The 25,251-nt window shown below is 43.6% G+C and overlaps 2 protein-coding genes across 2 annotated transcripts in view; one reads left to right on the plus strand and one right to left on the minus strand.

Moving 5' to 3' along the window:
• Window positions 1–12,859, plus strand: part of LOC143829393 (uncharacterized) — a 44,336-nt gene extending 31,477 nt beyond the window's left edge. Inside the window, exons 3-4 of the mRNA XM_077320189.1 lie at window positions 5,910–6,046; window positions 12,369–12,859. Of these exons, the coding sequence (XP_077176304.1) occupies window positions 5,910–6,046; window positions 12,369–12,506 (275 nt within the window). The 3' untranslated portion in view covers window positions 12,507–12,859. The remainder of the gene's footprint in view (window positions 1–5,909; window positions 6,047–12,368) is intronic.
• LOC143829392 (carnosine N-methyltransferase 2-like) lies at window positions 70–23,870 on the minus strand. Its single transcript, XM_077320188.1, has 9 exons — window positions 23,694–23,870; window positions 20,421–20,549; window positions 20,236–20,294; window positions 11,452–11,605; window positions 9,402–9,454; window positions 8,259–8,366; window positions 8,042–8,172; window positions 4,426–4,519; window positions 70–614 (listed from the first exon to the last, which is right to left on the minus strand). Exons 1-9 carry the CDS (start codon window positions 23,717–23,719, stop codon window positions 259–261), a joined length of 1,110 nt encoding a protein of 369 aa, XP_077176303.1. The 5' UTR covers window positions 23,720–23,870; the 3' UTR covers window positions 70–258.
• Window positions 23,871–25,251: the final 1,381 nt, after the last annotated feature.

Consider the following 25,251-nt stretch of genomic DNA (forward strand, 5'->3'; position numbering starts at 1 on the left):
AGCATTCGCTGGCAGGGGGCTCATGGGAATTGTAGTCCATGGACATCTGGAGGGCCGCAGTTTGACTACCCCTGTGTTAAAGTGTCTTTTAAGCCTCAAAGGATCTGCTAAAAATACATTTCACATCTATGAGGCTTTATACTTCATCCCTCCAGTCCTGAACAAGTTCCTTCAAACTTTACAATGGATTCTTTGCAGACTTGTTTGCTCTGTCCCTATCAAAACAGAGGAACACACCCTGTGATGTTTCTCCTGCTATTAGGAACTGACCACAATCATGCTCAAATCATTTCTGAATAAAATCCTCCCCTCCTTCTTGGTACTGCATTCGGGTTGGTCCAGAGCTTGTCGAAGCTGTTGCTTAAGACCTAAGGGAGCCGTGTTCATGAAGTCTTTTGTCCCTGTCAGGAAGTCTAGTGTATGACCTCCAGTGGTATCTCCATCAATAAAACATTCAGTGATATCCCAAACAGAAGGGAAATCATACACCTCGTATTTGAGAGCCATTTCTTCCAAGATGACTTTGATGTCATTGGCTGTGATGTAGTGGCCGGTGTCAGTTGGGGGTAGACAATGTCGGTATTTCTTCCAGATAGAAGCCCATCCACTGTCACCTATTGAAACGCACCAGAGGGAATTGTTAGTACCTCTAAATCAGTGATATGCAATGGTTTGGAACCACTTGGGGCTCTTTGACATGCCATCTGTGGATCTGCTGAGCATTGTTCCCCATTATGGCTCCTGAACTATGTTGCAGGTAATTGGGTAAGGCTCATGTGATTGACATGTGGTTCCCACCTGGAAACACCTGGCACCAGAAGAACAGGTAAGCTGCACGCCTCTCCAAGGAGCAGGTCCCATGCCAGGAGTGGAAGCAAATGTGGCTCCATTAGTTGACAGTAACCACAGATGTCAGTGCCACTGTTCTAAATACTATACTAAATCAAAGGAACTCTCTATGTAGTATGATGGGCTTGTGCTTTGTCATTGTAATTTGGCTGCAAACAGTAAGTATCCTGGGAACTGGCAGTCTTCAAGCAAAGGTTGGATACACACTTTTCTTGGATGCTTTAGGATGCTTAGGGCTGATCCTGCATTGAGCAGGGGGTTGGACTAGATGGCCTGTATGGCCCCTTCCAACTCTATGATTCTATGATTCTATGAACAGGAGAGACTATAGTACTAGAGAATAGGAAGCCTCAACTCTTCTCCCAGACACCATTAGCCAGTCTGAAGTGAGTCCTTGGGGCTATTTTAGCTCCAGGGGAGAGAGAAAAAGTACAGTCCTCCATATTGGGCCTGTCTCCTCCTCGTTAGAACTTTTAAAGGGCCAGTGGGACATTTCCCACCAGGAAAATGTTGCAAGGAGGAGATATTCCCAGTATGCAAACCTCAAACTATGTCATCCATACCATCATACCTCTTTATTTATTGATTGATTTTTCATTTATTACTTGCCACTCCCAAAAAGCTGGCTCGCAGTGAGTTACAATGATAAAACTCCAGAATAAAATGATAAAACAAAACCCCTTAAAATCTCTCCCACCTGAGTGATGAAGTACTAATCCTCATCCCACTCCCACTAGTGCCTCAGAGAAGATGTTCATGGGAACCTGCCATCATGGCTAAGCCATGGAAGGGCTTCTGACCTCAACTGCCTTCGCCTCAACTAAATGCCTGTCTGGCACAATATGCATCTGAAGAGTCTGATCCCCAGCACCACTGGTAGTTTTGATCTGAAACTAAGCCACCATTTTAGGCACACTTCAAGCATTGATATTTGCTTCACTAAGGGCCAAACTAGACTTTACAATGTCTACAAGTCTGTAACATTAGATCCATGATCACTGATACCATTTTAGAGTTGAACATGGTTGTTTAAAAATGCCACATGGATCCAATACTGCTTGGGCTTACACTATGCCACGACCAGGCAATTTTGCTTCCTCCCTCCCTCCCTCCCACCCACGCACCATTTCAAGTGCCAAAGCATTCTGTTTCTGCACTTGAAGAGGCATGTGGGAACAAGGTCCTACTGCTCTGCAGGCCCAATCAGGATTTGGCCCTTGCAGAATTTTTAAACAGTCAGGTTCAACTCCAAAATGGCGCCCATGTCCACAGGTACAAATAATGGGTATTGTTAGCAGCTATTTTTGCCCCTAAAAGGACTAATATCATTAGATCCATATGATTAGGATCAAGCGGTCAGACTCTGGTTCTTATCCTCCTGGAATGAGTAAAGAAGCAAGCTCCTGTTATGCACAATGAGTCATGTGCCTTTTTGTCTTTACTTCAGAATGATCATATCCAAAGTTGTTCTTAGTCAGCTCAAGCCATGTCCAGCAGATCAGCACAGAAGCAATGAAGAGTGAAAAAGAGCAAATCAGAAGGGCAGGGCCAACCGCTTGCCTTTTCAGAAGCAAGCTGGCCCATTTACTGACAATCAGTCTTGCTTGGGGGCAGATGCACCAGCTTGCTGCTTGAAACAGAAAGCTTGAAAGGTACTATGTTCCTCGTGATATTTGTCCATATGTTGAGAGGAAAAAAACAGCATTAAAACAGAAGCTCTTCAGTGAACAAATCCAGATGTGAGGCCTGACCCTGAGGCATCACTTGGGATGAGGTGTGAGCTGCATCTGCTGTTACTGGCATGTCAAAGGACAGACTACTAGATTAGAGTTGGATACGTGTGATAAATGTGCAGCATTAGAAGGGTAAGAAGTACTGGCTTAGTCAGTAGACAAAATGCATTACACATTACCTGTTATTGTTCCAAAACATGGAATATGCAATACAATGTTGTTCAGCCTTTCTCCTAAAATCTGTATTTAATTCAAGCAAGTGTCTGATCCATAGCATCAGTTCTTCAGCGGATGATATGTAGCTTTTGCTTTAAAAGCTGGACAATAAGGGACTTCACAATTATGTTTGTCATTGCCTTCTTGTTGAAAACTGTACAGAATTGCATATAAGGGCATATGAGTGGCCACTGCAGATCTGATGAGATCTGCAGGTTAAATGGTACCCTGTTAAGCAGAGGACCTGCCTGAAATGTTCAAGAATTATTATTAGCATTATACATAACCATAGTCTCTGCCGTGTTGTGGTTTGCTCTCTCTCTCTTTTGTGGTTGTGCCTTACCCACCAATCTGGGTAAGGATTTCCAAGGTGTACACAGGCTCAGAAAGGTTGGAGACCCCTGCATTGTGGTATATCATGGAGTCTGCCCCCCTCAAAGCTCTTTCCTCCAGTGAAATTTAACTCTGAGGTCTGGGGATATGCAGTAATTCTGGAAGAATGTCAAGGCCAACCTTAAATGTAGGAATTCTATAAGAAGCCCAGACAAAGAAAGGGGGCAAAATGATGACATTTTTATTTTGGGTTTTTTTTTACATTAATTTCCATTCCATTAATTAAAAAGGCATGAGCCTCTTGTGGCGCAGAGTGGTAAGGCAGCGATATGCTGTCTGAAGCTGTCTGCCCATGAGGTTGGGAGTTCAATCCCAGCAGCCGGCTCAAGGTTGACTCAGCCTTCCATCCTTCCGAGGTCGGTAAAATGAGTACCCAGCTTGCTGGGGGGTAAACGGTAATGACTGGGGAAGGCACTGGCAAACCACCCCGTATTGAGTCTGCCATGAAAACGCTGGAGGGCGTCACCCCAAGGGTCAGACATGACTCGGTGCTTGCACAGGGGATACCTTTACCTTTACCTTTAATTAAAAAGGCAGTCTCTCCTGTGTGAATGACTGGTGGTCAAACTGAACTGTAAGAGCTCAGCAAAAAATATGGCTCATGGGTGTCACAGGACCCTTTCGCAAATGGCATTGGTTCACCATTAATTATTATCCACTTTGAGGATTTTTTTAAATGTGGGACACATCTTCTGGCATGCCTCGTCAAATGGAAATGAATATGGACATGATGTCCATAGTCCCACCCATGTAGTGTGCCGGAATATGTAGGGGGCCTTGGCAGTGAGGGGGGGAAGAACCAAGGGGGAGGTTGGGAAAACAACAAGTAAGGACGGAAATGGGAAGGAAGGGAGTCTCTGTAGGTGTTTGTCTGTTTGTGTGTGTGTTTGTGTGTTTGCAAAAGAGGGAGGGGGAGGAACCAAGGAGGAGGTTGGGGAGCCAACGGAAAGTGGGGAAAAGGGGGGAGGAGGGTATCTGTGTGTGTGTGTTTGCAAGGGTGGGAGGGGGCCCTGACCAAGTAGCCCCAAAGCAGGTATGTGTCCCAAATACCCTCTAAGAATCAGACTGTCAGCTGATTCTTTTTTTTTTTTACTCCAGTGCCTTGAATGAATGTGGATGTTCATTCATTTCCAAATAAAATACCTGATTTTTTTAAGCCAACAGAATCTGAAATCTACTGAATTAATGTAGCAGAAGCTCTATAAAAACAGTCAATACATTTAAATACTTTTACCTGATAGAATTATAATCAGAAGTTTACCATAACGATTGAGGCAGCTGTGGAAAAACTTGATAGTACTTGCAATATCCTCGACACGGTACAGCATCTAAAAGAGACAGTTGCAACTATGAAAACTAAACATAGTGTTAGCATTGCAAGTGGCACTGAGAACTTCTGAATAGTCATGCACATGGGGGGGGGGGAGAATTCAGACCATTTCAGGTTTGGCCTGAATCGATTAGGCCATCTCCAAAAGGGTCCAAAGCACCCTTTTCCTTGGATTGAATTTGACAGAATCCAAAAGAGTCAGGAAGCATCTGGATTTTTAAACTTCAGGAAGGACATGCACGGAGTTCCCCATGACTCCTTTCTCCAAGGCAAGTTGGCTCTCCGCTTCACTTCACCAAACCAAGATTAAAAAAAAAGAAGCTTCGGTCTGATTTCTATATGAAAATTTAAACTTCCAGGTTGGTTTATGTTCCTCTGGATATGTTGATATTTATTTCTTAAGGCAAGCATAAGGGATGTTATTCAGTGTTTGGGATAAAATTAGAGCTGTGAAGTTATTACAAGAAATATATACATTTGTTTTTGGGTCCTGCCATGGTTTGTCCTCAGACCCATGGGTACATTGTTCTAGCACTTCAATCTGTTCCCAGCACACCTAAAATTAGCTTACAGAAGAACGATCAGCACTTCCGACATATGTATGTTTTCATGATTAAGAGTATCACAGGCACCTACTTCCTTTAATGGGAAACCAATTTCCCCACTGTGTTAGGTACAGTTGTGGAATTATTTTCAAATGTCATTTTAGTTTTAGTTTGTGAAGAATGAGATGTTTATTGATTGATTTTATGAACTGAAACACCACAGCAATACAATATGCAATATTGCAATATGGATCCCTGTGACAAGTAAGACAGGAAAGCAATAACCAGGAAACCATACAGTATGTAAGGGAGGGAGAACACCAAAAGCTGTGGCAAACACTCAACATGGAAAGTCCCTTTGCCATCCATAAGGAATTAATTTTCAACAACGTAATTTTACAGTCCTATTAGCTCTCCAAACAGTAACAATTTTCCAGAGACAAAACAGGAGAGGCTACTGTATTCCTTCAACAACAATCTGCCACATATTTTTTTTTTTGGGGGGGGGGGTGGAATTGGATTGGAGAGAAGCTACTTGCAATCAAATCTGTCAGTTATTTGAACAGTGTGGAATTTAGGGTCACCAGATTTCCCAATATAGTGGGAGACCTCCTGCCAGCAACCCCTAACCCACTCTAGGATTTCTAGAGTCAATTATGCACTGGGTTTTCTGGTGGGTCTGAAATTCATTCAACTGTTTTTTAACTGCACATCTAACCATATTCTGGGTGCAGTTCACCCCCCCCCATCTTCACTGTTTCCCCAAAGTTCAGGCTCAGCTATGGAGTCAGCCCACTTTCTCCCCACAATATCTGAAAGGGGATTTTCTCTGTTTTATCTTAGAAATGTGTGCCCGATACACAGTCTTCCTGGAGCAGATGGGATTTTCTCCCCCTCCCCAAGGCCGCATCTCCCCAATCAACATTCTGCTGCAGTCTCTGCTGATTCATCCGTTTCCAGCAGGGGCGACCTCTGAAACTGTAAGCAGAGAGTAGTCTTAGAGCTGCTTTCTCTCCTGGGTTTCCCATTTTAATACTACCTTAATTTTGTCTTAGGAGCCTCTTGTGGCGCAGAGTGGTAAGGCAGCAGTCTGAAAGCTCTGCCCATGAGGCTGGGAGTTCAATCCCAGCAGCCGGCTCAAGATTGACTCAGCCTTCCATCCTTCCGAGGTGGGTAAAATGAGTACCCAGCTTGCTGGGGGGTAAACGGTAATGACTGGGGAAGGCACTGGCAAACCACCCCATATTGAGTCTGCCATGAAAACGCTGGAGGACGTCACCCGAAGAGTCAGACATGACCCGGTGCTTGAACAGGGGATACCTTTACCTTTAATTCTGTCTTAGTTTCTGTGCTGCTCCCAGTTACTCATAACTAAATCCCATGAATGACTTTTTCCAAACTGGTTTCAATGGCATTGAGTCCTGACTGAGGTCAGTTTACTTCTTTTCCCCCTTGACAACATCTGTTTATAGCAGCTCAGCACCAAATAGTAAAAGGGGTGATTCTAGGCCTACCAGGATACCCAGGACAACAGGCAATTTCCAGCTCCAAGCCCTCATCTGGGTATACCTGGCAAGCCTGATCTAGTCAGATCTTGGAAGCTAAGCAGGGTTGAGCCTGGCTAGGCTCTCTATGGGAGACCTCCAAGTAACACTAGGGCCATGATGCAGAGGCAGGCAATGGGAAGCCACCTCCAGACATCTCTTGCTTGGCTACCAGACTATGCCATAAACATGCCACACAGTAAATACAATTAAATAAATAAAATACCATCCCAAATTCCCGACCCCATCACGGCTCTTCTCTCCAGTGGGAGCAAAAATGGAGGGTGGGAAGCAACATACAACCAGAAGTGATGCTGCCACCTCCCTCCTCCAGTTTTGCTGCTGCTGCTGGAGCAAAGAAGCTGTCTGACAACTCAAAATGACTCCCTCTTCACTATATTAATTCCTCAGGATGGGGAGTGATCAAGCCTAGTCTGGATAAGAAGCTCTATTTAAATGAGCCATCAGCATCACCTTCAAACTCATGAAAACCATGGAAGGATTCTGACTAATGGTATTTAGAAAATATTCCACCTGAAGGGAAAAGCTCCTTTTTTGATCTCTGTCAGGCAAGATGTATTTAGCACGTAACAAAAGAAGCTGTCACCACTTCTATGCTACACTGGGATTTTTTTTAATGCTTCTGCAACACATTTGGTCCAAACATCATGGGCGAATTTAATGGTAAAACTGGCTGACACTTGTATGGATGGCAAAAGTCACAGATCCAGGATAACCAGAGGTGAGACAGGAAAATAAAACAAGAGTTCTCTGGTACATTAAGGACTAGCCCCCCCCCCCAGTGTAAGTGGCCATGAATCATAATGAATTTAATCAGCCTTCTATTGAATTTGTTCATCACTTTTGATATTATGGTAGGTCATGCCCTTTTTTTGCTATCAAGTCACAGCTGATTTATGGCACTCCTGTGGTATTTTCATGTAGGGTTATCAATGTCCTCTTTTTACAAGATAGGTTCTCTTTTTAGGGGGAGGGGAGAGGCGGGGCTGTCCAATCTCTTTGGGGCTCTTAAAAAACAAACTGATGAAAATGTCCTGTTTGGGAGTTCTCAGCTGTCTGACTGTTTTAGTTTGGGAAGCAAGGGGGTCAATAAATTAAGAAAATAAATAAAGTGTTCATCCATTATGAAGATATATTTGTATAAGTTACGCATCTCTATGCACTCGAGGAACTCCTCAGAGATGTAGAAAGATATGGCTTACTCAATCAAAAGGGGTGGGGGAAATCCTTAAAAGCCAGCTTAATGAGGACTGAAAACATTTGACAGTAGGTGGAATAGTGAAGCAGTTAAATGGGGAAAGTGAAGGTAGAGAAATTATCCCGCTCAAGTCTCTGCAAGCCAACAAATTAAAAGGCATGAGATAGTACCATAGATACTAGGAAATCTTATATGGTTGATGAAGAATTTACCTGGATCATGTGTATGAAGTCATATTTCTTCCCGGTATTCCACCCCTTTGCCTGCTTTTCATATTCCATGGATGTCAACTGGTGCCAGGTAAATGAGACATTGTTGAGATCAGAAGAATTCTTAATTGCTTCTGTTTATGGGAAAAAACCACCAAAGAAATTTAATATGGCAAAATATGTTCTGATATCTTCTGGTGATGGTTATGCAATGATATACCTTTGTATGCCAGAATATGTTGTGGGTTAGGCTCTATGACTTCATTTTTAATGAAGACTCCCGGATGCTTGGACTGGATTGTTCTGATCATTTTCAAGTCTTGTCCTCCTATACAATAAATGCACATGAAATCTTTATTAAGAACCTTGCCTTTTCAAAATCACAGTCTATAACTCATAGTGTAGCTTTAGATGTTCCACATAAGCAACAACAGGCACCTGCATATCATTAGCTTCTAGTTTTATAGGCCATCCATCCTACTGATGGATAACCACCCAGATTCTCCCCCAAAAGTATTAGCCAGCTGCTTAGAAGCAGAGACAAGGTGGATCTATCAGAATTGTCTGAAGCTCAATCCTTTAAAGACATGGTTCTATGGCTGGGCAGGAAGGGTCCAAGAAAGGAAGTGCATCTGCCCAACCTGGACAGTATGCAGCTATGAGCAGCTTGCTCCAACAGGAACCTGGGTGTGATCCTAGATGCTTCCCTCTCAATGGAGGCTCAGGTCACAAGAGTAGTGTGGCTGGCAATGTACCACCTCCGCCAGGCCAAATTAATAGAGCCCTGCTTGGCCCCAGTATACCTAGCCACAGTGATCCATGCAATGGTTTAGACTAGACTTCTGCAACTTGCTGAACTCACAGGGTGACTGCTGACAGCAGAGGAAGGCAAGACAACTGTAAATCACTTTGAGATTGCTTTGAGTAGTGAAAAACAAGGTATAAAAAACAGCTCTTCTTCAACCAATATTCAGAGGTGGTTTGCCATTGCCTGCCTCCATGTCACAACCATGATATTCCTTGGAGATCTCCTATCCAAATACTAGCCAAAAACAACCCTGCTTAGCTTCTGAGATCTAATGAGATCAGGATAGCCTGGATTATCCAGGTCAGGACCAGACCTGGTGGTATTTTACAGTTTGTGTGTGTTTGGTTAAAATGTTGTTCTGATATCTGTGCTGGCCTGTACAGATGGAAGCAATATTTAATTTAACAAACTGGTAAACTTACAGTGAAACACAGTACATTGCTACAGTAAAAACCTTTTAAATATGGCCACTTGTTACCCACAAGAAGCCTATTCCAACAAAAAAATCATGACTGAGATACTGTATAATTTTACCTTAAAATGTGTATGCCTTACCTGTGCCACTTCCCACACCTAGCACGTTGATAGTAGAATTTCCATTTCCAAGACTGAAATTATAAGCATTTATTATTAGATCATGTTTTACTTTAGTTTATCTATCTGCTTGTTTTTGCAATTAATGCATTCACAAAAGATCCTAAAACTTTGGAAAGGAAAATATTATTGACAAGGGGCAAAGCCCGTTGTCTTCAAGAATACAATGGGTGCTAGAGCTTGGCAGTGGGAAGAGGAAGGGGAGGAGTTGTCCAGTCTGTAAGGGCATGGGGTTGAATGTTGAGGCCTACTGCACAGGGTTGTTGTGCAGACAACACAAGGAGACAAAAGAGCCAGTTTCCTCCGCAGAATAACGCTGTGCAGTGGCCTCAAACCTGCAGAGAGTTGCAAAGAAGAAAGACACATGGCTTGGCTGTGTCTAACCCCCGGCCAGAGCAGTATTTTAAGTGAGAAGGGGCTTTTCTGTGGCCTCCCTGTCAGGCAACTGTTTGGTAGAAGGGGAAAGTCCCCCCCCTCAAAAGGAAGGCCCTCAGATTCCCCTGCATTGCTCTTGGAAAGGCCTCCTTCCCTCAGTTAAGGCCTGTCAGAGGCTCCTTCGCAGCAGGCCTGAAAGGGGGGGAGTACTCTGCAGCCTCCTGCCAGCTCTGTCAGGGTTCTGAGGCAATTTGCAGTTGGACATGACAGTTAGGACAGCCTTGAGGTGAAAAGGGCTGGCGCAGCCTCTGTTCTCATCCCTCTTGGCAGCCCTACTGACCTCCTCTCCCTTCAGTGGTCAGGAGCAGACTGGCAGCCAGACTGGGCTGGGTGAATGGAATTTTGGTCTGTCCTGGTGAGGGGCCAATAGGAAGGCGCTTCGCGTGCCTCCCCATTGGCTGCTTGGCCCTGGATGGACACTTGGAGGGCCCAATCAGGAGCCGCTTTGTGGCTCCTGATTGGGCCCTCTGAGTTTTTATCCTGGACAGGGCCCGCCCTAACTCCTCCCCAGGTGGCCTTACCCTTTTATTTAACCGCAGGAGCGGTTAAAGATGTGGAACACATCTTCTGGTGGAAATGGCTACGGACATGATTTCCATAGTCCTGCCCCAGGGAGCATGCCAGAAGAGATAGGGAGGCAGCTGGCAGAGAATGCCGAGGCAGCTGCCGCACCTACCATGGAAACCCAGGCAGTGGCTGTGCCACCATCGCCTGTCTTCTGAGGCTAGTCCCACCTTCAAGAAAGCGGGAGCGACCTCAGAAGATGGGCAGCAGCGGCAGAGCAGTGAGGTCCACTGCTGAGCCCTGCTCGGTGCTCTGCTGCTGCCCATCTTCCGAGGCCAGTCCCATTCTCAGGAGAGTGGGGACGGCCTTGGAAGATGGCCTGCAGTGGCAGCAGCAGAGCAGCAAGGCACAGCGCTGAGCCCCACTTGGTGCTCTGTACCACCAACTGTCTTCCAAGACTGGTCCCACCCTCAGGAAAGCAGGGACGGCCTCAGAAGAGTGGCACAGTGGTGGTGCAGCCAGCAGGGCTTGGCACCGGCCCTCACTAGCTGCCGCCTCATCCATTCCGTGGAATGTGTTCCATATAATGGCCGAGAAACTGTTTGTCGGAAACAGTGTTGTTATTGCATGTTATAAGTGTTCTTGGGACTGGAATTTTACCAACACTAGGAGTGCAACTTTATATGTTTACCTGGGAATAAGGCCCATTGGAATTAATGGAATTAGCTTATTGAATGACAATCATTCTAGGAGGCTTGTTTCCATCTTGAACAATAGAAAAATTTAGGGGGGTGGTATAGAGATTTGGTTTAAATTATCTTCCTGACACAAATTGACCATAATGGGAGAAAAATAAAGAACATTTGGTGACAGAGTAGTATCATTTTAAATTAATCTAACGAATATATTAATCAATACATAAATAGATGAAGGCAGTTTTATCCTCCCCAAACTGGATCCATGGAGGTGATCTACAGCAATGGGAGAATAGGAAGCCATAAGCATTTGACCATCAATTTAAGTGCTGACACTATGTTCTATCTTTTCCAAACATTTTGAAATTGTTCCTTACCTGGCTACTATATTTGGCAGCTCCTTCTTATTGAATTGGTCCATGCACTGGTGTTCTGTTGAATGGTCTAGGAATGACTGGAAGGTCTTTACGTATTCCTCCGCTGTTAAGCTTCTCATGGGCCTCATTGTACAGAGCTCTTTGGGAAGTGAAGCTGGATTTGGCAGCCATTAATAGATGGAGAGAAATATCACTCATCACATGCCACAATGGAGTGCAAAACCACGCGGTGCATTGACAGTGCAAAAACCAAGCGGATCATGTTATGCAAAATAATATTGAAGAAACTCCATTGGAAATAACAGAACTTTATACATGGAGAAGTGTCAAGAAATTGTGTTATTTAGCATTTAGTTACTCTTTGGCACACTTTTGATTTCCAGAAGCTGGGGACCTTTTCAAACTTATCTATTAGGCAAAAAGTGATTATTCTCAGTTAATTATGCGTAGCATTCCACAATTTAGAAGAAGGGTTGGTTTTTTATATCCCACTTTTCACTACCCGGAGTCCCAAAGCAGCTTAGAAACACTTTCCCCTTCCTCTCCTCACAACAGACACCCTGTGACATTTCTCCCCGGTATTAAACCCCAACAAATGGTGACCATATAAACTGAGCTTGTTATTCCAGGTTAGTCCTTGCCTCGGTCAAAACAACATTACTATGCTGGATGCTAATTTGCTGCTCATCCTCTACCTATACCTATGGACTGGCAACTTCCATTTCAATGTATCCAATGAAGTATGTGTGCACATAAATGTTTATTCCGTGAATAAAACTTTGTTGGTCTTAAAGATGCCACTGGCCTCAAATTTTGTTTTGCTACTTCAGACCAACACAGCTACCCACCTAAATCTATATGTTGCCGGTGATTTCAACTATGCTCACTATCACCATGTTCTCCTTATCTTTCTGCAGGTAACCAAGCAGCCATTCCTCACCCACACTGGAAGCAAAGCTGTGGCAGCAGCAGTTGCAAGAAGGAATCTACTGGCAATGGCTCCTATAGAGGGAACCCTTTGGGGCAGGGTCCTGTTACCTAGGGAAGTGGCTTAAAATAAGCAATGCAACAAGTGCAGCTTTATCATGCATGGAGATACAGGAATACACAAAACTGCCCCTTATTTGGCTTCCCTGCAGCATTCAAAGACATAGGAACCCTGAAAGAACTAAGGAACAGCAACCTCTATTTCCCTAGGAGGCATTTGACAGATGATGTTTAATCAAAATACAACAGAGAGTGTTTATTTCAGCTGATATCTTTGTGTTATTTTTATATCTTGCTCTTAAGGATTTAGGTTCTATAGGAACAGTGTGCAAATGACCAGAGACTTTATAAGACTAAACAGGATTTACTCAAGTTCTTTATGAGGAAGCTTATCATCATGTAACATGTAACACACATTGGAGATACAATGCAAAACTGATAAAATAAAGATTGACTTACTGTCTTGAGTGAGATAGTGCTCTCCTGTTCCTTGAAGAGAAAGCTCCCTCCCCTTATTCCCCCATCCCCTTATCTCCAAGCCGGGACAGATCAGATGTTTCTGCCCGGCCAATCATAGGACAAATGAGACTTTCAAGGTTAGAATTACTCACCCCATGAATAATTAGTGAGAGCAGGATGACTTGTTTGATACTGGGCGAGGCCTAAGTGTTGAGCTACGAATTAATCCAGGCAAAGGCAATCAACCTTTCAAGTTGAGGCCCGCCAAGAATGAAGGGGGGGGGATGCTTTGCTTCACATGCCTCCCTTCAAGAGGTGCAGATTCATAATTCATTATTATGATCTAAACCTCAAAAAAAAAACCCCAACATAACATCAGAAGGCAGTCCCAAACAAAAAGCAATACCAAACCCTAGCATATAAAAGAAGGAAGCGGGGGGCCTGCTCTGACCAGATAAACCATCTGCCAGAACCTTTCACTACCTTTGATATATCCCACCTGAAAATGAAAATCCTGCAGACTCAAGGCCCATCTCAGAATATGCACATTGCTCCCTTTCCTCTGATGAATAAAGGATAAGGGATTATGATCAATCTCCACTCTGAACTGAAGACACAAGTATGGTTTCAATTTTTAATGGCCCAAATGAGAGCTTAGCCCACCTTTTCCATGGTGCAACATGCTTGCTCCCATGACAGCAGCTTCCTGCTTTAAAAGGCTATACTATTTAGTTTCCCTTTGTTCCCCATACCTCTTTGCAATAAGGCAGCACTGAGGTCTCTTTCTGAGGCATCAGTTCAGATGACAAAAGATTCTTTCTAATTAGACAGAATCAAAATGGGACCCCTGATCATACAATCCTTCAATTGGTGAAATGATCCCTGACATTCAGGGGACCAATTGACGTTGACAGGTGACCTCTTTTTGCACAAATCAGTAAGTGGGCCAACGATCTGTGAAAAGTGTGGAATGTACCTCTGAGAGTAATTTATGACTCCAATGAAAGCTTGAATATCCTTCTTGGCTATAGGGAAAGGCCAATCTACAATACTTTTTATCTTATCCTCCTAAGGTCAGATGGTGTTTGACCAAATCACATGCCCTAGGTACATTACCTAGTTACATATGAAATGACATTTTGATAACTTAATAGTGAGCCTATCCTGCTGAATTATTTGTAGAACCATTATTATATTATCTAAATGTTCCTCCCAGGTTGCATTATAAGATAGCAATGTATAATGGTGTTAGGCTGCAGCAAAACTTAGACCATGAAGATCCCAGTCCAAAAGCCTCTGAAAGGTCTTACCAACCTGAAGGAATCTTCACAAACTGATGATGCCCCCATGGTTTCAAAGGCACCTGCCAGTATCCTGCTAATAATTCTATGGTGATGACAGAGGTGGCCCCTGCTAGTTCCTCAGTCATAATCTCTACCCTTGGGGTGGGATAATGTTCCATGATGGAAAGTTTGTTTAATTTCCTAAAATCTACACAGACCAATATTCTAATAATGTATCTTTAACCCACTCCTAGCGGAGCAGATTAAATAATTCGGTAAGGGCCCCGAGGGTGGGCCCTGTCCATGATGAGGAAGGATGCCGGATAGGCCCCTTCCCCCGGACTGACAATTGAAGGGCCCAATCGGCAGGTGCGAAGCCGATTGTCAGGCCGGTGGCTAAGGACCAATTGCGAGCCAGTGGCTAGGGACCAATTGCGAGTCATGTCCCGGCCGCCCCGTCGCTCCCTTGCCGAACGCCCAGGAAGGGCCAGCCACCGCGGCCCTGCCGCTGCCTCCTCCTCCGCCACAACTGGGCCCGCTGCTGCAGCGGCCGCCCGCAGCACCGCCCACGGCTGCGACGCCGGCCCCTATACCGCAGACACACGCCCCACCCGGCCCACATTTCCGCCACCACGGCACCACACTCACACTCACGCCTCGGGCCCGCTGAGCACACTTCCCCAGCGCCGCCGCCACTGTCACCTCCTCCAACTAACAGGAACGCCACGCCGTGGGACGGGCAGCCCCAGCCTGAGCCGCCTCTGCCCCAGCACGACCCACCAGACTCGCGAGCCCCGCTAGCGCCCGCTGCATTCAGACTGCAGCGGGCTTATTTACTAGTCTTCCAATAATTTCTTCATGGGCACCATTACGGTAGGTGCTCTCCAATCTGAATGGGCTCATTTATTAGATATGGACTATGTCTCAGTTTGTTTCAGTTTGATGGACAGTAAGGCAACTTAGTATAAAGAGTGGCCAAAAATAATCAATTATCTGTTTCAACTCAGCCTGCTCCAATGTACAGAGCTCAGGATAAATTTACATCTCCCCTCCTCATTCATCCAGACACTAGCTCATCATCCTCTATGGTTTGGACTGGGAACATCTGGGCTTTTGGTTTCCAAAACTATGTAAGACGATTGGTGTACATTGTTTGCACTTCCTTCGGTGATCCCAGCTCACATATCCCTTCCCAATTTCTGTTATCACCAAGAAGTACCACTCCAAATCACTTCTAATTTTTTAACATAATCAGGTTTTAGTAAGAGAACTTTGTCTCACTCAACAAACTCCTTAATCTTAGCCTTGTGGTCATAATAAAGTTTCTGCTACTCCTGAGCTTGTTTGAGGCACCCCCCAATACTTTTCTACTCTGCTCCATTTTTGCTTTTAAATTTTACATGTACACCACAACATAGGAAGAGGTGTCACCTTCAGACTGGCTGCTTTCCCAAACACCCTTTAATATTTTCAGCGATCCAACCATCCTCCCCCCCCCCCCGATTAGCTCCTTTGGGTAATACCTTCTCATGTTTCTGCTGCGCATCTCTAATTGCTGACACCAAGGAGGGGAGCCCCACATTACATTTCTTTGAATACTCCAAGGTGTAAGCTTTAAGTATCTTTCAGAGTGTATGCACAAACCTTTCTATGATCCCATTTGAACTTTGGTATGGGCTACCATGGGTGAGTGCTTAATTCTGGCAAGCTCATAAACATTTTGCATTAATTTCAAAGTGAAATTTGTCCCTTTATCTGATATTAATACTTCAGGCAGCAGCATATGGAAATCTAGATATGTGATCTACTAAGAGAACCACATATTGCTTGCCTGAATGTGTCCCTGGGAAAGGGACCCAAAACATTGATTGAGACACATTGAAACACTTGATCTACCACAGGGAAATGTCTTCAAGGCACTTTAGGATAATCCTGGGGAAAGCCCATATTTTGGCATATTTCACAGGTACTACAATTCTCCCTTTTACTAATATTTGGCCAATAAAATGAATGAGAAACCCAGGCCAGAATCTTTTGTACCCCCAAATGCCTTGTGAGTGGTATGACATGTGCAACCCTCAAGATTTCCAAGAGGGATGGTATATAAATCAATCAATTAATTAATAAACCTCAGGTCACCACTAGCTGTCTACTAATCCCTGTCCCCTTTAAGCCACCTTTAGGCACTTATTCATGGTATAGCAATCTATCATTCCATATAAACCTATTTGTTCCCATCTCTCCCGGTTTCTGTGGCTTGCCATCAGCTTCCTTTCTACACTCTGTCAAGATGGAGCAATTATGCTGAGCAACTTTAAAATCTTCTGAAGAATACAGTGTCCCTCCCCGCTTTCTCATTCATCATAGTTGCCAGTACACTCCCTTTCCTGTAGCCAGGGTACACATCATGGTCCCTTTTTCATTTCCAAGTCCTTGGGACATTGCTCTACTTTCTCTGTCTTCTCCAGGGAAAGTTCTACTGATGCTGCCTTCTTAGGGAGGGGAGTCTGTGCCTGCAGTGGATTCTTTACTCGCATCCAGCAATGCTCCACTCAAGGAGGCTTTGCTGCAAGCTGCAGCCTTCCTCTAACATCTTGCCTTATAGTCATCTTTTGCTTTTCCCATGGCATGGCAAAATAACAAGTCCCCTCCAACCAGGAACTAAGGGTCTGGTGTAGAATGGACCAAACAGGAAGCTGTCCTCTCCATGAATGGAGTTGAACATCCACATATGCCCCAGGTTGATTTGGAATGTAGAAGAAGAAGAGTTGGTTCTTATATGCCGCTTTTCCCTACCCGAAGGAGGCTCAATGCGGCTTACAGTCACCTTCCCATTCCTCTCCCCACAACAGACACCCTGTGGGGTGGGTGAGGCTGAGAGAGCCCTGATATCACTGCTCGGTCAGAACAGTTTTATCAGTGCCGTGGCGATCCCAAGGTCACCCAGCTGGTTGCATGTGGGGGAGCACAGAATTGAACCCGGCATGCCAGATTAGAAGTCTGCACTCCTAACCACTACACCAAACTGGCCAGAATGGTACATATATCACTATATCGCTACGCAGTTCCTCCAGCCACTCATGATGTAATTGGGCAATGGATTTTTCTTCTTTTAACTCTTTCTTCTCCAAATTCATAAGCAGAAAGTCCCTCTCTCTTCCCTTCTCTTTTGGTTCCGTACACTCCTCCAATCTAGTTTTTGTCCAGTAACATCATTGGCATTCTGGGCTGGATCTCAATACTACCCCAAGCTTGAGTGGTTGTCTTAAGACAGAGTGCTGCTGTTCAGAGTCTTTATCTAATTCTCTCTCCTGCTCACCTCTTGGCCAAGTAGAAAGCTGATAAACAAAGAATGCCATCTCCTCTAGAGAAGCTGGATTGCATGCCTGGATCAGGGTCACCTTCTCTGGCACTAAAACTTGAAACAATTGGTCTTTGACTAATAAATCTTCCAGCTATGCATGCACAGCTTCTAACCAATGATTCTGGAGTATTTTTGAGAAGAAAAGCAAAGATAACATAGGTCTCCTCTGGTTTTAAATCAGACCCAAAGATTTCTTGCCTGAGATGGTCCTCTGACATGCCTAAACGTTGCCTGACCAGCCTCTTAAAGTATTCATAGCCCTTTGTCTTTGGGGCCCATTCTGTGCATAAGTCCACAAGCTCTCCCCTCGTATGTGCAATCTCTTAGTAGGAGAAACCAAGTATTGTTGGCATGCCAATTCAAACATTGAGAGATATAATAAAATGTCCTTATTGTCATCTATTCTATAGGATATCTTTTTCTCCCAGGCATGATCACATTCCTCATCAAGGGCTGCCATTAGCTGCTCCTCCCTTGCTACAAACTTCTCAAAATGTTTCCATGCAGTGTTCTACAAACCTCTGGTTTCTGTGCATTTGTGCTGCCTCTTGGCAGTCTCCTCTCATACCCAAGTGCTCTAGCACCTCTGGAACGAGATGTCCCACATGGGCCCCAGGAGATGACATCTCATTGCCATCAGTTGCCCTTCGATATCCTCATTCCATGTTTGTGGGTGTCGGAAGGTGAAGAAGATCCAGCTTTCAGCATACATGTCTTCTTCAGTAATGTTAACTGGCAGTTCTATTTGCTCAGAAGTAACTTCCACAATACCATTATGGCCTATCATTTGCTACAATGACACTGGCCATTCCATCCTACTCTATAAACAATTTAAACTTTGCAAACTCCAGTTGTGTTGCATCAATTCCAGTTCTTACTCATTTGCATACCTAGTCCCAATCCAGTCACTAGTCCCATGTCAAGGTGTTAGAATATATGGGAATGGTGTGCAAATGATTAGAAACTTTATAAAACTAAAAAAATATATATTCAGACTCCATATGAGGAAGCTTATCATCATGTAACATGCAACACACATAACAGATACAATGCAAAATTGATAAAATAGAGATTGGCTTACTGTCTCGAGCAAGACAGCACTTTGTCCTGTTCTTCAAAGAGAAAGTTACCACTCCTTATTCCCCCATCCCCTTGTCTCCAAGCCAGCATGGATCAGATGTTTCTTCCTAGCCAATCATAGGACAAAGCCATAATGCAAGGTTAGAATTACCTCACCCCACAGGTTTCCTGCATTCATGATTAGTGAGTTCTTTGATACCAGGCAACACCTAAGTGTCAGCCTACATCAAATGAATTCAGCCAATGGCAATCAAGTTTTCAAGCTGAGGCCCACCAAGAATGAGAGAGTTTCATCTCCCAGGGGGAGAGCAATGCTTTGCTTCACACTTGCATTTGATAGTGTTTCAACTCCATGTGTTGATTGATACTTTCCAAGTGGGGTAATTTAGAGCAAGGGAAAAATCAATTGGTGCCTACCATGCATGGGTCAAGCCACTGGGGGAGTTGACTGTGATGCCTTGAGATTAACGGTCAGTGTTGCTGTACTGCCTTTCTTTTCTAGGTGTATTATGGATCACGGAAAACTTGCAAAAAGACTGCCAAAACGGATTATTTTTAAATGCTTAATGTGGCATCATTTTAGCAGTGAAACCAATCGTGTTATTTTCATTTTTGTATTGCAAACGCTGGCCACAGTTCTGGCAGCATTTTAGCAGTGAGGCTTCCGAAACTAGCTTTACGGTGACTTTTAATGTGTTATGGCACTGAGAATGGTCTTTTTGTGATTCATAAATGTCAGCATGCTTTTGGACTCCTCCCCTTTTGTGCTCTCAGTTCCTTGTCTACCAAAGGGAGCCCGAGCACCTGCTGCTGATACTCTGCCTTTGTCAGCGATCATGTGAATATGCCATTTGCCCTGGCAACCCAGCCAAAAAGGATGTCTTATTTTTAAATGCTTAATGTGGCATCATTTATTGTTATGTAAATTAGTAGAAATTACCCTATGGGTATGCATTTCCTCCACAGCCTTTCACAAACGCTTTTGAGACTACAAAGCTCTACCACTGATCAGCGAACATGGGGAGAGGGGGAGCTTGAGGCACCTGCTGCTGATTTCTGCTTCCTCAGTATCAGCGATCAGGTGAACATCCAATTTGAATCAGTCTCCCATTGTCTGTAATAGCCTGAGGACGGCCTGGATGATTTCCTCAGACCAAAGCTCTCTGTCTTAAAGAAACTGGCTGCAATTGAAATGCTTATTGCGGACAACATTAGATGGAATGTGAATGCTATTGTCTAGCAATAGAATTCCCTCCTCCAACTCTGATTCACCTTCCAGAGTTATCATAGGAACTTTTTAAGGCGCATAATCTCTGGGGGAAAACCAACACAGTATCACAACTCATGCATAAAGGGGAATGTTTTTTAAATGTTTTGTAAAAAGATGTTTTAAAAGGGTTGGTGAACTGACTGCATTGAAAACTGATATATACATAATAGGCTCTACTGATAATCATGTGCCTTTGAAGCTGGGGGAGAAGCTAGCTGTTCTATTCTCAGTTCTGCTGTAGCTGGATCAAAAGATTGCCCTATCCATCATGCAGATATTTTTTCCAAGTAGTAACTACATTAGAACAAAAAATAATGAACATCTTTGCTTTTCAGAAATACCTGAATCATCTGAAGAGGTTAACAGTGTAACTTTCTTGAAATTTTCACTTTTTAATCTCCTATAGCAAAGAAGGGAGAATAGTTCAGAAAACTTAATAACAACTTGCCTATCCCTCTATTGTCACAAGCAGCCCACAGTTAACCTCCCAACCCTCTGAAAAGGGATCATATGGTCATTGGCATACTTGTCATCATCTTCATTTATAGTTCTAACCACAGGCCACCTGGTTCCATTCATAGGACAAGATCCTTTGGTGAATACTCCACCCCTTATGCGGCAATCTGTAATCTTGCTTGGCTTTGTTTTGCAGACTCTGAAATCAGAATGATAAAAGCATTGTTAACGGCTAATTTAGATTGTCATTAATTTACCACCCTCTGCGATTTTACCATTCCCTTGCCATATGGATGATATGTCTCAAGAGAGGCAAATCTCTGAAGTGTAGCTCACTGATCAGATTTTGATCATAAAATACAATTTTATTCAAAGGTACAGTCATAGTACACAGTACAAAGCCATAAATAGTGCTCAGCATAAACATACTTTGGTCTGTCTAGGCAGGTATTTTCTATTTTGTCAGTCAGTGACTCTCCAAGGATTTGAGCAGGGATCTTTCCTGAGACCTCTTTAGCTGGACTAGGTGGGGTTTAAATCTTAGAGCCTGAAAATAATAGGCACTACCTATAAACTATGGCTCTTCCAAAGCAAAACCTTCCCAAATAGATAGTTTGAACTTATATTCAGTATAGCACAACACCATTACTGGACCCAACAACATCATCTACATCATCTCTTTCTTATTCAGATACTTATCTTCTAACATCATATATGCCATTAAATGCCAACAGTGCCCTTCTGTTTGCTACACAGGGCAAACAGGTCAAGCCCTCTGCAAAAGGATAAATGGAGAAAGATCTGACATCAAGAATCACAAGGCTGAGAAACCTGTGGAAGAACACTTTAATCTTCCAGGACACTCAATGGTTAACATCAAAGCAGCTGTTCTATAACAAAGAAACTTCAAAAACAGATTGGAAAGTGAAATTGCTGAATTGCAAGTTATTACAACACTCAGAACAATGGAATCCCCAGGATTCAACAGGGTTATTGATTTCTTATCTCACTGCATATGCTAACCTCATTCAGCCCTTACATCTGTATTTTCAACAGTCTCCCCAAAAGTGCCACACATTCTCTTTATTTTATCTCTTATTTGGAATAATAGATTTGAATAGAAGATTGTAATGAATATGATATGGAATGTAATTTGGAATGATAAATGGGTATGTCCTTCTGTGGCCTGGGAACAGGGGAAATGGCTTTGCACATTCAATAACCTCACTTCAAAGAGGAGAATGCAGTAGAGATGCTACCATGCTTGAAGACATTAATGGAGTATTAGGGTAGGATCTGAGCTAATTGTTCTGAGTACTCCACAATCTCCTATTTTGTCATATTTATTTTCTTCACTATGTTTTACCTTGGATTAGACTAGTGGTATTTCCACACATCAGTAAATAGCGGTTTGCCAGCTGAATGACATAATGCTAAATGATTTCGCGCCTCCTAGCCCCTCCTCACCTTTTTGCTGTGTCGCTTTCATCTACTACCTTTTTGCTCTTCTCACCCTCCACATCTGCTGCTGGAAATGGTGGAAGAGAGCAACGTGCTTTATACATAACTCTCTTCTACCTGTCAATCAATCCAGGCAGCCAATCCCCTTTCTCCATGTTTTAAAGGTCCTGTGATGCTCGGTAATTTTTTTTTAATCCATACTTCTCCATTGAAATGCCTATGCACATAATCTTACATGCATAGTGCTTTTTGAACACCACCCCTTATGGAATCACAAGTCTTTTGATACTTTTAAACATTAATCTCATTCCTGATTTTTTTTGGGGGGGGGACTTTAGAGAGGCATCCTTCGTGTTACAACTTTGGCATTTTTTCTTTTTTTAATTTTCTGGCATCACATGCTTGTCTACCTATTCATTGCTCCAGGCTGTTCTCCATTTTTAAAAAGTGCTTCCCGTCCCCCAGAAAAAGGGAGGTGGGTGCAAGGGCGGGACATTGGAGGCAGATGTAGTGCTTCTTTGCCTCCATACATTTCATTTGTTGGTGGCCTGATGGTTGTCTGCTGGGGGATAGTGCTTTTTAGGTTGGTGAATCCACTTTTTGGGATTCACCATCACATGCTTTAAAATGGCAGATATAGTGAGCAGTTTGCTGGCCAGACACGGGAGGTTGGCAATGTCATGTGGAGCAGCCGGAATATAACATCTTCACCAGGCAAGTGTGACATTAAATTTATGGCGTGTGGAAAAGCCCTATGTTTTCTCCTTTATAAACTAAGTTTATTGCCCCTCTTTGATCCTGGAATCTGTTAAACATTTTCATGATTCTGTATGCTAATTGACTGCTCACACTTTGCCTACAAGCATGGACTGGTAACTCCCATTCATTGTGTCTGAGGAAGTGTGTGTGCACATGAAAGCTACACCTTGAATAAAACTTGGTTGGCCTTAAAGGTACCAAAACTTTGTTCTGCTGCTTCAGATCAACATGGCTACTCACTTGAATCTTACTATTTTCATAATAGCATTCAAATAAGCCCCATATTTGCATAAGATCATCCACCAAATATATTCCAAACAGGAAGATTTTCCAGTTATTATTTAAATATGCTATTTTGAATGGAGAAAAGCTGGATTGCGAAAGACTGAGCATTCAGTTTTTTCACTTAAATGAGGAGGATTCCTGTTTCTGATTTTTTTTAAAGAAAGACTCATGTTACCATCTTTCTTGCAATTTTGTGCCTTCACCTGAATTGCTGCCAACTGGAAGATATTGAAACCATTATCCCAAAGGTTTAAATGTTCTCTGGGTCCTGCCAAATCACCTAGTATTGTCCATTCCTTTTCAGCCCCCTCTTTAAAGCCATAAGGCTGGTCACTTTAAAAAACATTTAAATGAGATCTATGCATTGGACCAAATCATTAAATGCACAGGGTATTGGAGTGGCTCTGCACTGTATAAAACTAAACACTTTGTGTTCCAATGGGCTAAAAGATAGCTATCAACATCCCTCCAGAGAATGTGGGTAGAGTCAAGGAAGGTAAGCACTCTAAAACTCAGCTCACTGCAGGTAACACAGCAATGTATGGCCAGCCTCCAAATGATGGTGTTGGAATGTTTGTTAAAAACAAACAAAAAAACCCTTTCACAGTGTGAGACTTTAAGAAGGTGAGCAGTCCCTGTCGATTGACAGTGCAGCCTACTTCTCTGTTGTGGCAATTATGTTTGTTGATCATCATCATTAAATCAACAAAGCAGGTCTCCATCTTGAACACTTACAAAGTGTTCAGCTGGTGAGCACTTACAATGGCACACAAAAACAGTACTCTCTCCTGTGATACTCTCTTACAAAAATCAAAATGATTCACCATATATCTCTTACCTTTTCACCTTTGCCAGTGGCTCCATTTTTGTCTATGAACGTTCTGCACACTCTTTCCTTCTTTAGTATGTCAGTCTTCTTGCTCTCCTGTGGTTTATATACTCCAGCTGAATGTCAGTATATGAAGTACAGTACACAGAAGCAGCTGGTCTCTCTCTCCCTACTGGTTCTTCTCTGTTTTCCCCTCATCTATTTCAAAGCGATATCTGATTTGGATCAGCAGTGCTAAAGGTTAGGGACAGATTCAACTCTTAAGGTGATACTTTCATCTGTTACTGTCACTGTATGCCGATTGACTATCCAATGAGAAGTTTTCTGTGACCTGTAGTATCTGAGAATGTCCTTCCTCACACCTGTTATGACACCCCCCCAAGTTGCTTGAATTAGTATACTCTAGAAGACATCTGATCCTTATAACCATAGATAACTTATGATGTCATAATATTAGAGGCCTCTTTAATACATATAAGAGCCCTGGCAAAGGAAGTGTCTGGAGACTGTCTGGAGACATTTCAGTAGGAATAAAGAGCATGCCATTTCTCCATTCTGTACAAAACCAAGCTCACTGCAGGTACTAAATATACACGGAGTAATTGTGGGTACTAAATATACACAGAGCAAACAGTAGAGTCTGCAGATTTTAAAGCAAGCAGTGTACTTAGCTTGTTGCTAGTATGGGGCAGAAGCATTGTTACAGTAAGAGTATTGGACTTTCCATTCTCTGATCCACTCCTTCTGTTAGGTTCTGAGGTGACTGAGGTCTATATATTAAGTGATATTCAGATTTGTAATCAGAACCAACTTCTTAACTTTATGGAAGGAGCTCGATTTTGTTGGGCGGTTGGTAGTTTTTGGATGGTGAAATTTTTGTATTGTAGGTAGGGAGGCCAGCTTTTCTTGATGTTAATTTCCCAGCCTCAGCCTAGTGGGATAACTCTGTCTTGCAGACCCTCTGGAGGGTCCTAATCTCAGGAAGAGTGTTCCACTAGATTGGAGCTAGGACCAAGAAAACCTTGGCTCTGGTCAAGGCCAATTTTACTTCTTTGGGGCTGAGGACCCTGAGCACCCACTATTCTCTAGATCTTAGTGCTCTTTTGGGGACATAGCAGAAGAGGCAATCCTGTAAGTACAGGGGTCCCAGACTGTTTAGAGCCTTGAGACTGAGCAGTCTCTGATCTGGAGCCAGTGCAGTTGGGAGAGCACTGCTGTGATATGAGCTCTTCATTTAGTCCCAGTAAGGACTTGTGCCACTATATTCTGGACCAGTTGGAGTTTTTGGATTAGCCTCTATGTCTCCCAGGCTCCTCCCACCCTCTGGAGAGTGGAGTCAGCCTCAGAAGACTGGTGGGGGCAGGGCCAGCCCAGCATGACAAAGCTCTGTGTCACACTGGGCTGCCCCCCCCCCACTATGCCTCTCAGGCTGCTCCCTCCCTCAAGAGAGTGGGGCCAGCCTTGGGAGACAGGCAGGGGCAGGGCCAGCCCAGTGTGACCAGCCAGCAGGTAAGAAGAAGAAGAAGAAGAAGAAGAAGAGTTGGTTCTTATATGCCGCTTTTCTCTA

Source organism: Paroedura picta, chromosome 2, assembly GCF_049243985.1.
Source record: "Paroedura picta isolate Pp20150507F chromosome 2, Ppicta_v3.0, whole genome shotgun sequence".
Classification (NCBI taxonomy): domain Eukaryota; kingdom Metazoa; phylum Chordata; class Lepidosauria; order Squamata; family Gekkonidae; genus Paroedura; species Paroedura picta.